The 12,355-nt window shown below is 37.5% G+C and overlaps 2 protein-coding genes and 1 pseudogene across 2 annotated transcripts; 1 reads left to right on the top strand and 2 right to left on the bottom strand.

Annotated features, from left to right (window-relative positions):
- Nucleotides 1–474: 474 nt before the first annotated feature.
- On the bottom strand, nt 475–711 carry LOC137733050 (U2 spliceosomal RNA; annotated as a pseudogene).
- Nucleotides 712–2,680: 1,969 nt separating this feature from the next.
- Nucleotides 2,681–4,379, bottom strand: LOC137732354 (uncharacterized). The gene is made up of 5 exons (XM_068471663.1): nt 4,061–4,379; nt 3,811–3,917; nt 3,583–3,730; nt 3,261–3,455; nt 2,681–3,154 (listed from the first exon to the last, which is right to left on the bottom strand). Exons 1-5 carry the CDS (start codon nt 4,280–4,282, stop codon nt 2,888–2,890), a joined length of 939 nt encoding a protein of 312 aa, XP_068327764.1. The 5' UTR covers nt 4,283–4,379; the 3' UTR covers nt 2,681–2,887.
- Nucleotides 4,380–11,192: 6,813 nt separating this feature from the next.
- LOC137732665 (uncharacterized) lies at nt 11,193–11,570 on the top strand. The gene has a single exon (XM_068471964.1). It carries the CDS (start codon nt 11,193–11,195, stop codon nt 11,568–11,570), a length of 378 nt encoding a protein of 125 aa, XP_068328065.1.
- The last annotated feature ends 785 nt before the right edge of the window (nt 11,571–12,355 follow it).

The following is a 12,355-nucleotide window of genomic DNA, read 5'->3' as shown; positions in this document are numbered from 1 at the left end:
ATCAAGGGGAGGGAATATGGTTTGTGACAATCTTAGCACCTCACAAGCTAGTGAGCAACTGCTATCTTTTAATGGGTTCTAGCGTAGTGCAGCGAGTGACACGAGAATATAAAATCGAATTTGTTACGATGAATAAGGATAATGAACATTTCCGATTAGTGGCTTAGTCAAGACACAACCATTTTTAATTGCAGTTTTATGAATAACAAATTCAATCACTTAGCTTAAATATTATGACGTAATAAATTTTGACATTTTCTTTTTGTCGAAATAAGCAAACAGGATTGAGTTAATGAGAGTTCCCTTACTTAGAGTTTATTACTAAATTTGGTGTCTGAATTTATTTATTTCTAACTTTTAATTTCTTTATTTTTATCAAATATAATGTTTACTTTCGTTAAAACTACTAGCAAAAACATTAAAATAAAATTTTAAATCTCTAACTTTGCTATTCATAACATCTAACTTCTTTTGGTGGGGTGCGCCCGCCCGAGCAATAGCGCGACGCTTGGGAAACACATTAACATTCTAGTAGCCAGCTACCGTTGGCCCACGAACATCCAAATAACAAAGCTACCAGCGAACCCTTCCCCCTAAAGAAACAAATTTAACACGGTGTAGACCATTAGCCCACATAACAGATTTTTTACTATTAAAAACCGATACCACAATTATTCCTTGCCAACTTCGTAAATGTGGCATTTAGAGGATTGTTTGCTTGCTCACTTCTCTCGCGCGGGCGATGTGGGATTCTAACGCTTACAGAAACCAAAACGTTTGGCCGCGAGGGCTGGTACGTGTGAACTTGTGACTCGAACTAGGTAAGAACCAGATCTAATTTGGGGCCTTCTATCCTATATTTGTGGACAGCGATCGAATGCTAAAGATTAAACAAAGATAGTATGTTCTACTGCTTAGCAAAAAAGGCTACAAACCCTCTGCTTATCAACAAAAAAAGACAAGTCCTTGCACTAGATATACTTTCAAATTGCGTTGAGCAGCAACCTGATATATGTATTCGGATGAATTATAAAACAATTGACACACTCCTGGCTTCCAAAATTCAATTCTTTTACTTTATATAAACTTGAATAAACATAATCAGCATCCACATTAAAATTCAGTCTTATTCAACGTATTGATTTTCGATCGTTAATTGATATACTATAATTTGGAACTTCAACGCCTAGACGCATGCTTATGCGTAAGAAATTTAAAGTGTCAAATTCGGCACATTATTCTTCATCATTTTATTCACTTCCTTTTTTTTTTTAATATCCTAAATAAAACCTCGCAATATTTAGAGCAACTTTGGCAATGTTTTGCATTAGTTCATTTAGACACCTTACATTCGGCTCGAATTATACTTTGGACAGCCCAATCTTCCTATTAGAGTTGTAACTAGGTAATTGAACACTTAATACAAACTTCAAAAAACTTGGCGGTTCTACAAATTACAAAAGGTTTAATTTGTTTCCTATCATTATTTCTACACATGACATTACAAAATGTTCTTCTGAAATTCTCTTTAACCGTACTTTTATGGAGCCATTACCTCAAAGAGAATATAACATGGTTAGGAGTTAATGAGAACCAAGTAAAGTGACGCGCGAGCTTCATCTTGAACTTAAAAAAGAAAATTTCTTGAATTCACCACCTAACTTGATTAAAACCGGATCGTCACAAAACAAAAGTTATCAGAATTTAGAGTTCCAATTCCTCAATCTTGGGGTAAAAATAAGGTTCACAATTTTCTTCTAATCCTTCCGCCCCTCCTTCGTTGGTTTGGGGTTTTTTTTTTTTTTTTTTTTCATTTTTATTCATCAGGTCTTCCATTTGCTTTTTACTGGAAGAATTATATGCTTCTTCATCGCATTCTGTTTTCTGTTTCCATTTAAGAGCTCTTCTTTCTGTGTCTTATTTGGTGTTTGGGTTTTGTCTCCAACCAACCATGAAATTGTTATGTATTTTCCTTCGTTCAAGTCATCAGTGTTAAGATGATAAAGGGACTTTATGTTTTGCAGGAACTTCGCGACGCCATAAAATCAGATAACATGAGGGTGATTTTTGTGAAGAGAGCACAGATTCAGCTGTATGCCGGGCAACCTTTTGAAGAAGTTGAGATTGCGCTGCGCTCTCTTGTTGAACAAGATTGAAGTGCTTGAAAATTGACTTCTTTCCTTTTTCGAGTTCTTCCTCCAGTCAGGATTGCTTTTGGCTTGGATCTCAGTTATCTCAACTGAAGGTATCCTCGTGGTTTTGGTAGATGCGAGGGATGCGATGAATGAGCCAGTTGTAAGAAAATATAGAGAAGGAGGCAGTGATTGCTTGCAGAGAGATTTTCGTATTTCTCTTCTTTCAAATGAATAGGAAATAGTTCAAATGTATGAACCCATGTATTCGTTCGTACTGATAAACAATATATCGTGGGAATTATATTGATCTTCAAATTATATACATGCTATTTTATGTGGCATGTTCTAGTTGCAGACACCAGAACACAGCTGAAAATTTGTTTATAGAAGTCACTCTACATAACCACCCGCTTGTTTCTCTGTCCGTATGTGTATGGCACGCTGGCTCAGAGATATTTTTCCGAATTTTCAGAGGGGTTGGTTTGGTTACTTGCATTGCTGGTATATTACGATTCTGTAGCTTTTTCGTTAGCTCTTCCATTATCAACAATGAAAATTTTATTAAACGACGAACTTCATCAGCATAAAATTACGTAAAAACAGCTTTTAGACGAAGCTGGAAGATGTAAACTCATGGCACTCTCAAAGTATATATGCTGCTATACGGCTACCAGCAGAATCAGAAACCAAACTAGCACTCCCACTATAGCTTCTACTACCAGCAAAACACAACCCTAATCATAGTCTTCTTTCTACTGAGACGAAGTAATTTTGACCATGGACTGAGCATGGATTGTTGACAAATTAGACTGGCAAAAGCTTAGCCAAATCTCCTGCTTCTCCGGCTTCTCCTCTTCATTCTCCCGCAGCTTCTCCTCTTCATTCTCTGTATAGGCATTGTATACCGACATCACAATTCCCCGTGCTGCTTCTCTCGCCTCAGGCAGCCTATCATTCAACAAGTCTGCAGCCATTTTCACCAAAGAAACCACCCCATAATCCTTCATTCCTTCAAGCCCCTGAAAATCGGTACCAAAATCCCATTTTTCGTAACAAGGTTAACAAGAAAAATGGTATTGTTCAAAGTCATAGCTCAAGAGAACATTTTGGTTTCATAGTAAATACCATCTTGGCGACGCAAGATGCGACGGAAATGGCAGCTTTGGCTCTGACTCTAGGGTTGCCATGGGAAGCGTAGGCTCGAAGCTTCTGAAGCAGAGGAAGAGGGGTCAAGGACTGCACCATTGAGCTCAGTGCCCTGTCTGCTTCTTCGCACACAAAACGTTTGTCTTGAGATGACTTCAACAGCAATTGCAGCAGCTGTGAAAAACGCATCGAACAATCCAAGCCGTTCATCAGAACATAAAAAATTGAAAACTAAACGAAATGGTTGTCAAACGATCCTTAAAATTAAGAAGAAAAACAAAAAACCGTCTGGGTTACACACCAATTGATCAAATACATTAGAGGCCGCGGACTCAAGTAAACCATCACCAAAGGCGGTGAAGATGTCGGAAGAAGCCATAATCGAGGTCTTGATCAAGGCACTTCTCGGATTCTTTATTGCCTTGACCAGCACCACCATAACTTTCTCTCTGTGCATACAAAAATGACGTCGTTTTAGTGAATTTACAGCAGAGAATCGGAAGTTGATACTGAGAAGAAAAGCACTTACAGGATAGGAGCCAGAAGGGCAGAATGGTAGAGCGCAAAACGCCTGACATTGTTCAGAGACTCACACACCTTCACCCAATCCTTTGATTCCAATCCCTCATTCAAGCTCTGAAATTTCAAAAATTATTAAAATTTTACTCCGACATTAATACACCAGTAAGCAGAATCGAGCTCAAGTGCGAGGGGCGACATCAATCGGGTTTTACTCAAAGTAACAGAAAGGGAAAAATACCAATGAGATGGAGAATTACCTGAATCTTGAGATCAGGGTCTGAGATGGGTTTGAGATTCTCGGAAGATATGTAGTCGATGGCGGCATCAGCGGTTGCAGGAAGCGGAGCCTGGTTTTCGTCATTTATGAGGCCGAATTCGGGTTTCTGCTTCTGGATTGGAACAGCAACTTTGGTTTGCTTTTTGGGTCTTTCCGGTGTGGTTGAGAGAGCATTATCGATGGGTCTGAGAGCCATAGCCATTGAAATCGGAGACGGACACGGCAGTGATGGGGAGAGAGAGAGAGAGAGAAAGAGATGTGAGACTGAAAATCTTTGGGTTTTCGATGATGAATGAGGGATGGTGTGATGGAGATAACGAAAGTAGGGAATAAATTGTTGTCTACCTTTTTAATTTATAATTTTAAATTTTGAAAAGCCGTAGAAGTATCCGTTGGGCTGACCCTTTGTAACGGTTACATTCAACAAGGCGGATCATTCTCTACGGTGAGGTCTGGTTTGGTACTGAGGTGATTCTGAAAAAAATTGGTATAAAAAAAAAACTGAGAGCTGTTTTTGTGTTTGGTAAACATTCAGCTTTAGTTTTTTTTCACAGTTTTGGGTGAAAAAAAATAAAAAACAAGAAGCTGCAAAACTCAGCTTTGAAAAACCGGTTTTTTTTCACATTTGTTTACATAAAAGTTTACCAAACACTATAATACTGATTTTTTTTTTTTCAAAAACACTTTTACAAAAAAGTTTGCCAAACACTATGCTGCTTTATTTCACAGCTGCTTATTCTCACAGCACAGCAGAAGCAGCTTTTTTTCAAAGCACAGTAATACCAAACCAGTCCTGAGTCTGCTCTATTAAGACACGTGGCATGAAGGTGATGTTTTCTACCATGGAAGTCTTCTTGCCCACCAAAATAAACTATGGTGTATGCTCATCACTTTATTTATTATCGTTAGATAAGTTTGAATTTCAAGATTCGTGTAGTGGACAAACACAAAATTCAAAATTCAAATTTATCTAACAGTGATAAATAGGGTGATGAGCATTACCACAACTTAAGCGTGGTGATACAAAATGCACTCATGAGAAAGGTTATTGACGTTTGGGGGCCTAGGGTAAGAAGAGATTTTGACGTCCGACGGTCGGATCAACATATTCCTCCGATTTAGATACAAAAAGTTCCCTAATTCTGCCTCTGCATGGAAGGAGAAAATTTCAGGTCCACCATGGCCTACTCTCTTTTCTCACCTCATGTCTTTCTTTAGTCTGATGTCTGGACAATAGACCCTCTCACACGTAAGGCCCAACCTCTTAGGCCACACATCACAAGTTGCGAAAAAAAGTGACCATATTCTCAGTGGCAGAGCCATAAATTTATAGCAATAGGGTCAAAAAATAACTTTTTAAAATCGATCATACTTTCATTTAAAATTTTCAAACTCAAATCTGAAATCCCACATACACTAATAGCTCTCACTTAAATAAAGAACAAGTAGAGAATACGAAAATACATAACAAGTTTCTCTAGCACCAATACTAGTGATTTCTCAAAGGAAAGCAAAAAATGAAGCAATCCAACGAGAACACCAAAGCAGCAACTGCTGCCTTCTCTAAATAATGCCCCATGTTTTTCTCACTCTCTGCATCTATTTCTCTCTCAAAATAGTAGACCTTTGCACTCTTTTTCAAATGGGAGAGCATTCGGCTCTCCCTGGTGTGGCTTTCATCTCTCTCCTCTGCTCATAAATTGGAGTTATCGATAGACAGCTCTTCTCTCTTATGCTGCTGCTCAAAACTAAAAGGCACAGAAAATGCCTTAATATATATATATATATATATATATATATATATATATATATATTGGATGCTGCCAAAATAAAAGGATCTACCTTCTCTCCCATTATAAAACCAAAGCCATCAGCCTTTCTTCTTTTTTAGTCTTCAAAAAACCAAAGCAATGCCTCTTCCCATTTTTTCTCTTCTTTGCACCAAAAGAAAAAGAGTGGCCCAACAAACTTATTGGGGTCAATGAATCACATTGCACCCCACCTTAGCTCCGCCAGTGCATATTCTACTCAGTTGCCACCTAAGGTAGGTTTATGAAGGGAAAAGGTGTGATTATTCACCACTAAGTTTGTAATGTTGGTCAATACATGTAGAAATTACCTAATCAAAATTTTAAATTACAGAAGATGGGCGCCCAACAACTATATCCAACATAGGCAATTTGCCATACAGCAAAAAAAATTGTTCTCTAGGTCAAGAGTTTGATATCGTATACTGTATAAACAATAAAGGTCGTCTAATGATTGGGGAGGCCGGCGTGCATCTGCAAGTATTTAGTCAAGCACCTGTGGAACTTGAGAAATTATGAAAAAGGATACATATGAGTTGCAAATAGAACTCTTGCAGCAGCATCATTACGTGAATGTTTGTTTTGAGAATTTAGAATCACCGAAATTGAAAATCTGCCAGAAGCACATCAACAGGAAAAATTGGAAAGAAAAAAAAATGCAAATATCTGCCAGAAAGATTGCATATATATTTCACCCAGCTTTTGTTTACCTTACTATGTATAACACAGTAGAATCCAATATTTTAAAAGTTACAACACTAACATGTTGGCATGCTCCCTAAAGTCGTGACGCATTTTGCAGAGACATGTATAGAATTTCAGTAACTCCATTTGAAGTCATGAAGCTATTACCTCCGTAAAGTACCTTGTTAGGACCCGTCTCTACCCATATGATATTTTATTTTGAAAGGTGGGAATTTACCAAAATCCCTTAGAGGTGAGAATGTTGACTTTGGTTGACCCTCATGTCGTGACACATTGAGTTACTATTTTAGCGTATTCGGATAGTATTTGTCACTACGAATGCGTGGACGCAAACGAAATTGAAATCGGGTTAAATGAAGTGAAAATATCTAAGTTAAAATTTATAAAATATTGATAAGATGATTAAAAAGTAACAAAAAAATATTTAAGTTCTAAAAATAAGTTAGTCATTGACTTAGGCTAATACTACACCAAACGCGTCCTTGACTTAGGCTAATACTGCACCAAACGCTTCATTCTTATATTACTTGGTTCATGTCAAGCCAATCCAACCTAGTTTTTTAGGCTAGTTCAATCCGAGATAATTTAGTGCAACAAACGCACCAGTATACGTGGCCAGGGTGGGATGGATCTGACCTTTTTCAGTTGGACCTCGACTGGACTAGGACAGTATCAGAAAATTCAGTCTATAACCTGGTCATATGAAAAGCTAGGTGGAAGGAAGGAACCAAGCCAATGACATCTAAGCTCTTGTACAACTGAGTTAATGGCTGCAAAGAGGAGGGACTGCTATTCACATGGGGCCTTGGTTTTCGAGAGATTGTGATGGAAATGGATGATCAAGGTATCGTGCACGAAATAAATTCTCGTGCAAGAGTAAACTTTTGAAGTCGACGTGCTCCAACTTTCTTTTGTCGATGGCAACAGAGCGCGGGAGTCCAATAAAGCTGAAATTTTATGGGAAAATTTTGTTATTTTCTTCTATATGACTTTATGCAAGAAAAAAAGGGTCAAGCCAAGTGATACTATACAATATATCAGGTAGGTGAAATTCTTCATAGTCTCTCCGGATTTAGAAGGGATGGATAACTGTGGATTGCCACAAGTTATCTCCCTTTTTGAAAAAAAAAAAGAAGTGATACAATATAGCTAGCTTTCGGTCACACTAATAGAGGAACCAATAGTGTAAGAATTCGTAATTTTCATATAATGAAGTGTCATTTAGAAAGAAAAAAAAAAGACAGAAACCAAACTATTACTACGTACTAAAAGCCTAAATTAGGATGGTGCAAGGTGAAACTAAGCAAAGTTGCACCATTGTTTAAAATTGTATTATCTTCCTCAATAATAGGTTATAATTGTGATTTAAAAAGTCAAATTAATCAAATATTCATACCGATCTCATCGTAATCATCACAAGCTTGTTTTTGTAGTTAAAGAATTTAGAATTGCCTTGTTGATCTAATTATTTTATGTGATGTAACATGGCCAGTGTGATTAGCATTTGATTTTCCATATACTGATGATCCCACTGTCACTATGCCGCGGTTGCACATGCTGCTTTGAACACTATTCTTATTCTATTTTGATTCAAAATTATTGACCTTCCTGTGTTTGTGGAAGTTCCCGCACAAATAAAAATATACGAAAAATGCTGGAGAGATCAAATGTTTAAATTATATGATGTGATAATAATAGCTGCACTTCTGTTGATCCTAATATGCACTTTGTGGTTAGGGTTTATCACTAAGTAGTGAAAGCCAAACGTTTGATTTACTTTCAAGTAAGCAAAACCCTAATTATGTGAAACTTTTTGAATTAGTAACACTGTGAGGAAGTGAAAGTAAAAGAGTCACATCCGAGAAAGGATAAATCTTGTATGAGCTTAAAAGTAAGTTGAGTTACTCCTCATATTGGTAATTGGTTTCATGGTAGAACCTCAACTTCCTTTATATTATCAAAGCCAAGTTGGCCCACGTGTGAATCCCAACGGCCACATGTGCTCCACTTCGCCCAATTTATGTTGTCCATGTGTGTGTTGTTTACGTGTTTGACTTGAAAATCCAGCACACATGAGGGGACATATAAAGATGTGAAGGTAAAAGAATCTTACATCGGTGAAAGAAGAAACCTTGCATGAGATTATAAGTGCATTATTTCCTATATTATCAATTGGTTTTATGATAGAACGTCAATTTCTTTCAAAATACTACATAACACATAAAAGCCGCAGCCGCCGCATTTAACGGATATTATATGTTTGGGTTTGGTTTGATAATTAATGTTAACAGCTTAGCTAAATAAAAATATGTCCCTTTAGTTTGATGTCAATTCTCATGTTCAACTCCTCAACCATAAGTTTCGCTCGTATAATAAAATACCGATTACGTACAGCGTTACAACCTTGCAAAGCCCAAAGTTTGATGCTTCTGATTCCCACGTTCACATCCCAATTCCCAGCTATTTCGTTTGAACTTGACGCCACCATTTGTGGTAATGGCTGCAACCTGCATTCTGCAGGTACCTTCCTAGTCTGGAAGCAACAAGTTCATGCATTACTTTTTCTGAGAAACCATGTCACTTAATTAATAATTTACCATAAACAAATATGTCACTTTAACATTTATTGAAAATTTGGAATCGAATGTAATTTTCTTCTGCGCACCATATGCTCTTTAGCTTGATATTTTCTCTTTTTGCTAGATAATGGTTTTAGTCTCTTTAGTTTGGATAAAGTTTGACTTTCATTCATATAATTTTCATGACACATGCTGCTTACTATAGTACAATTTAAAGACAATAAATGAATTTTTGATAAAACTAAAGCATGCGTTACAATAAAATAAACTTTTACATCTATACAACAAATATGTGCCCACCTGTGTTAATTTTGTTATATAAAAAAAATGAGTTATTGTCCTTTAGTTGCAATAATTATGATTTTGTAATTTAAAAATCGTGAAAACGGAAACTACATTGACAAAAATAATAATTCTAAAGTCTTTTTCTTTGTCTAACCAAAAGACATAATATAATTTGGTCCTTTTCTTTTTATAACCAGAAGACAAAATCGACCAAATAAAGACAAAAAGAAAGTTCCATCATCATCAACAACCCATTTAAAAACTCAAACGTAGATCCAAGAGTCACCCAAATAGCAAACATATAATAACACATGCCATCCTCATCAACCTACTCATTCTCCAATCACTTCTTAGAAAAGCACTTCACACCCTCAGCCAAACTCGTCATCCACCCTAGTTTAATCCTCCAACCCACCAAACCAAAACACAAAAGTCATATACAAACAAAAAAACAAAAAAACACCGCCACCTATAGCGACGGCACCGGTCTTCTTTTTCGATGAACTCACCCAACACGCGTTAGGGTGTTTTTTTGGTCAGCCTGAGCCCAAAACTAGGTATGGTACCTTCGCCCGCTACATCTCCTTCGCTCGGCCCATGAACAATAGCTCGTGGCTATTGTGGAGTCAAAAAGATCTCAAAAATTCAAAAGACGACATGTGGACTTTATCCCCAAGAAGACAAGATTACCCTTAATAAATAGGTAGATACACAAATAGTCCCACATGCCCACATGCAACTCAGCATCCTTGGAAGTTCAAGCAATGGACTATGACTGTTCAAAGCTCCCCTTCTCATGGCATGGAAAAGTCAAAGACATTGATAGGATTAATCACCAAATCTTATCTTTTATACATTCATAGTTGAAGATCAATTATATGTAATTTAAGGATAATAAATTTAATTCCGATAAAATTAAAGCATGTGTGACGATAACATAAACTTTTACATGTAGATAGCACCTTGATAGTTTCTTTAAAATAAAATATGAGTTATTGTCCTTGAATTGCTACAATTATCATTTTGTAATTTCCAAATCGTGAAAACTGAAACTACAGTGTCCAAAATAATAATTTAGTCATTTTCTTTTCTTTTTTTATTTTTTTTATTTTTTGACAGAAGCGATAGAGTGTGTTAATTACTATGAACAACCAAACACGAGGTGCCGGATGGGTACAATTTCTCCAGTGACGAATTTTTTGATCTGGAGATAGTTTGCACAAGATACAAATAATTTTAAACCCCTAAACGTCTACACAATAGACAACCACGAACATGAGCCCCGGGTAAAACTGTTACAAAGACGGCAGACGCGACAATCCTAACACCGGTACCTGACATAAAACCATCGACAACGAGACCACATAAATCGCATAAGCGACACAAATAAATCACAAGAGCAAAACAAAATTACTAACCTAATTCAGTCCTTTTCTTTTCTTTTTATAACCAAAGACAAAGAAAGTTCCATTTGAATTTTGATTGTTCCAATCCATCATCGTCATCAATCCAAATAAAAAACTCAAATTTAGATCCAAGAGTCACCCAAATAGCAAACATATAATAACACATGCCATCCACATCAACTTTCTCAGTCTCCAATCACTCCTTAAAAAACTACTTCACAAGTCACAACCTCAGCCAAACGCGTCACAGCCACCCTATTTTAATCCCTCCAACCCGCCCAACCAAAGCACACAAGTCTTACCAAAAAAAAAAAACACAACACACAAAAATGATACATCACAAGAGGCACGCCGGAACTGCCCCCCACGGGATTCTACTAGCGGCGGTGGTCGTGGCGTTGATCGTGGTGCCGTCCTATGTAGGTGAACAAGTGGAGGCCATAATCGAAGTCTTCAGCGCGCTTTTGAACCAGTTGGGTTTTCTCCTTCTCCCCATTATTCTCCTCGTGATCATCATTCAGTTCCTGTCTTCCAATAGTGGCTCCTTCGTCTCCTCGTTCTCGACCGGGGATCCCTACACCACCCACAGCATTAGTGGCTCGCCGTCGCCGGTTGGGGTTGCATTGTTTCTCTGCCTCGTTTTATTCCTTCTTTACAACAAGGTTTCGATCTTCGGTGGCGGCGGCAACGACGAAGGGGAGGAGTAGTTACGGCGTGGATCGTGCCGAGTTTTAATGCTTGTAAGTGTGTATTTATTTACGGAGAATTATACAGCTTAGAATGGATACAGGAGTACTAGTATTGGGATACGTACTTGAACTTATCATGTATGAATAAACATGGAGTGGGGTTGAATTGTAATTAGTGGGAATAACCAGGTGACAAATGGAATTTTAAGGGTGATGATATGAGGATATTTTGGTCATTGAAAATAGTTGAGGGACAGTGGCGGTGCGAGGTACGATGTTGCCTGCCGTCTTTAGCTCCGTAGACTTTACTTTTCATCCTTTGTTTTAAGCTTCTCTTTGTGACTTGTACTTTTGTGTTGAAGGAAGTGATTTCTGTACATTTATTTTTACGTTTTGAACCTCAACTGGACTAGGATAGTATCAGAAGCTTCAGTCTATAGCCTGGTCATATGAAAAGCTAGGTGGAAGGAAGGAACCAAGCCAATGACATCTAAGCTCTCGTGCAACTGAATTAATGGCTGCAAAGAGGGACCGCTATTCGCATGGGGTTCGAGAGACTGTGATGGAAATGGATGATCAAGGTATCGTGCAAGAAATAAATTCTCGTACAAGATTAAACTTTTTAAGTCGACGCGCACCAACTTTCTTCTGTTGATGGCAACAGCGAGCGAGAGTCCAATAGCGCTGAAATTTTATGGTAAAATTTTGTTATTTTTCTTCTATATGACTTTATGCAAGAAAAAAAAAGGTTAAGCTAAGTGATACTATACAATATATTTCTGCTTGACTGTGGTCATGGGTAA

The sequence above is a fragment of the Pyrus communis genome, chromosome 4 (assembly GCF_963583255.1).
Source record: "Pyrus communis chromosome 4, drPyrComm1.1, whole genome shotgun sequence".
Classification (NCBI taxonomy): Eukaryota; Viridiplantae; Streptophyta; class Magnoliopsida; order Rosales; family Rosaceae; genus Pyrus; species Pyrus communis.
The sequence above is the reverse complement of the archived record's forward strand: the minus strand, read 5'-3'. Positions and strand labels throughout refer to the sequence as shown.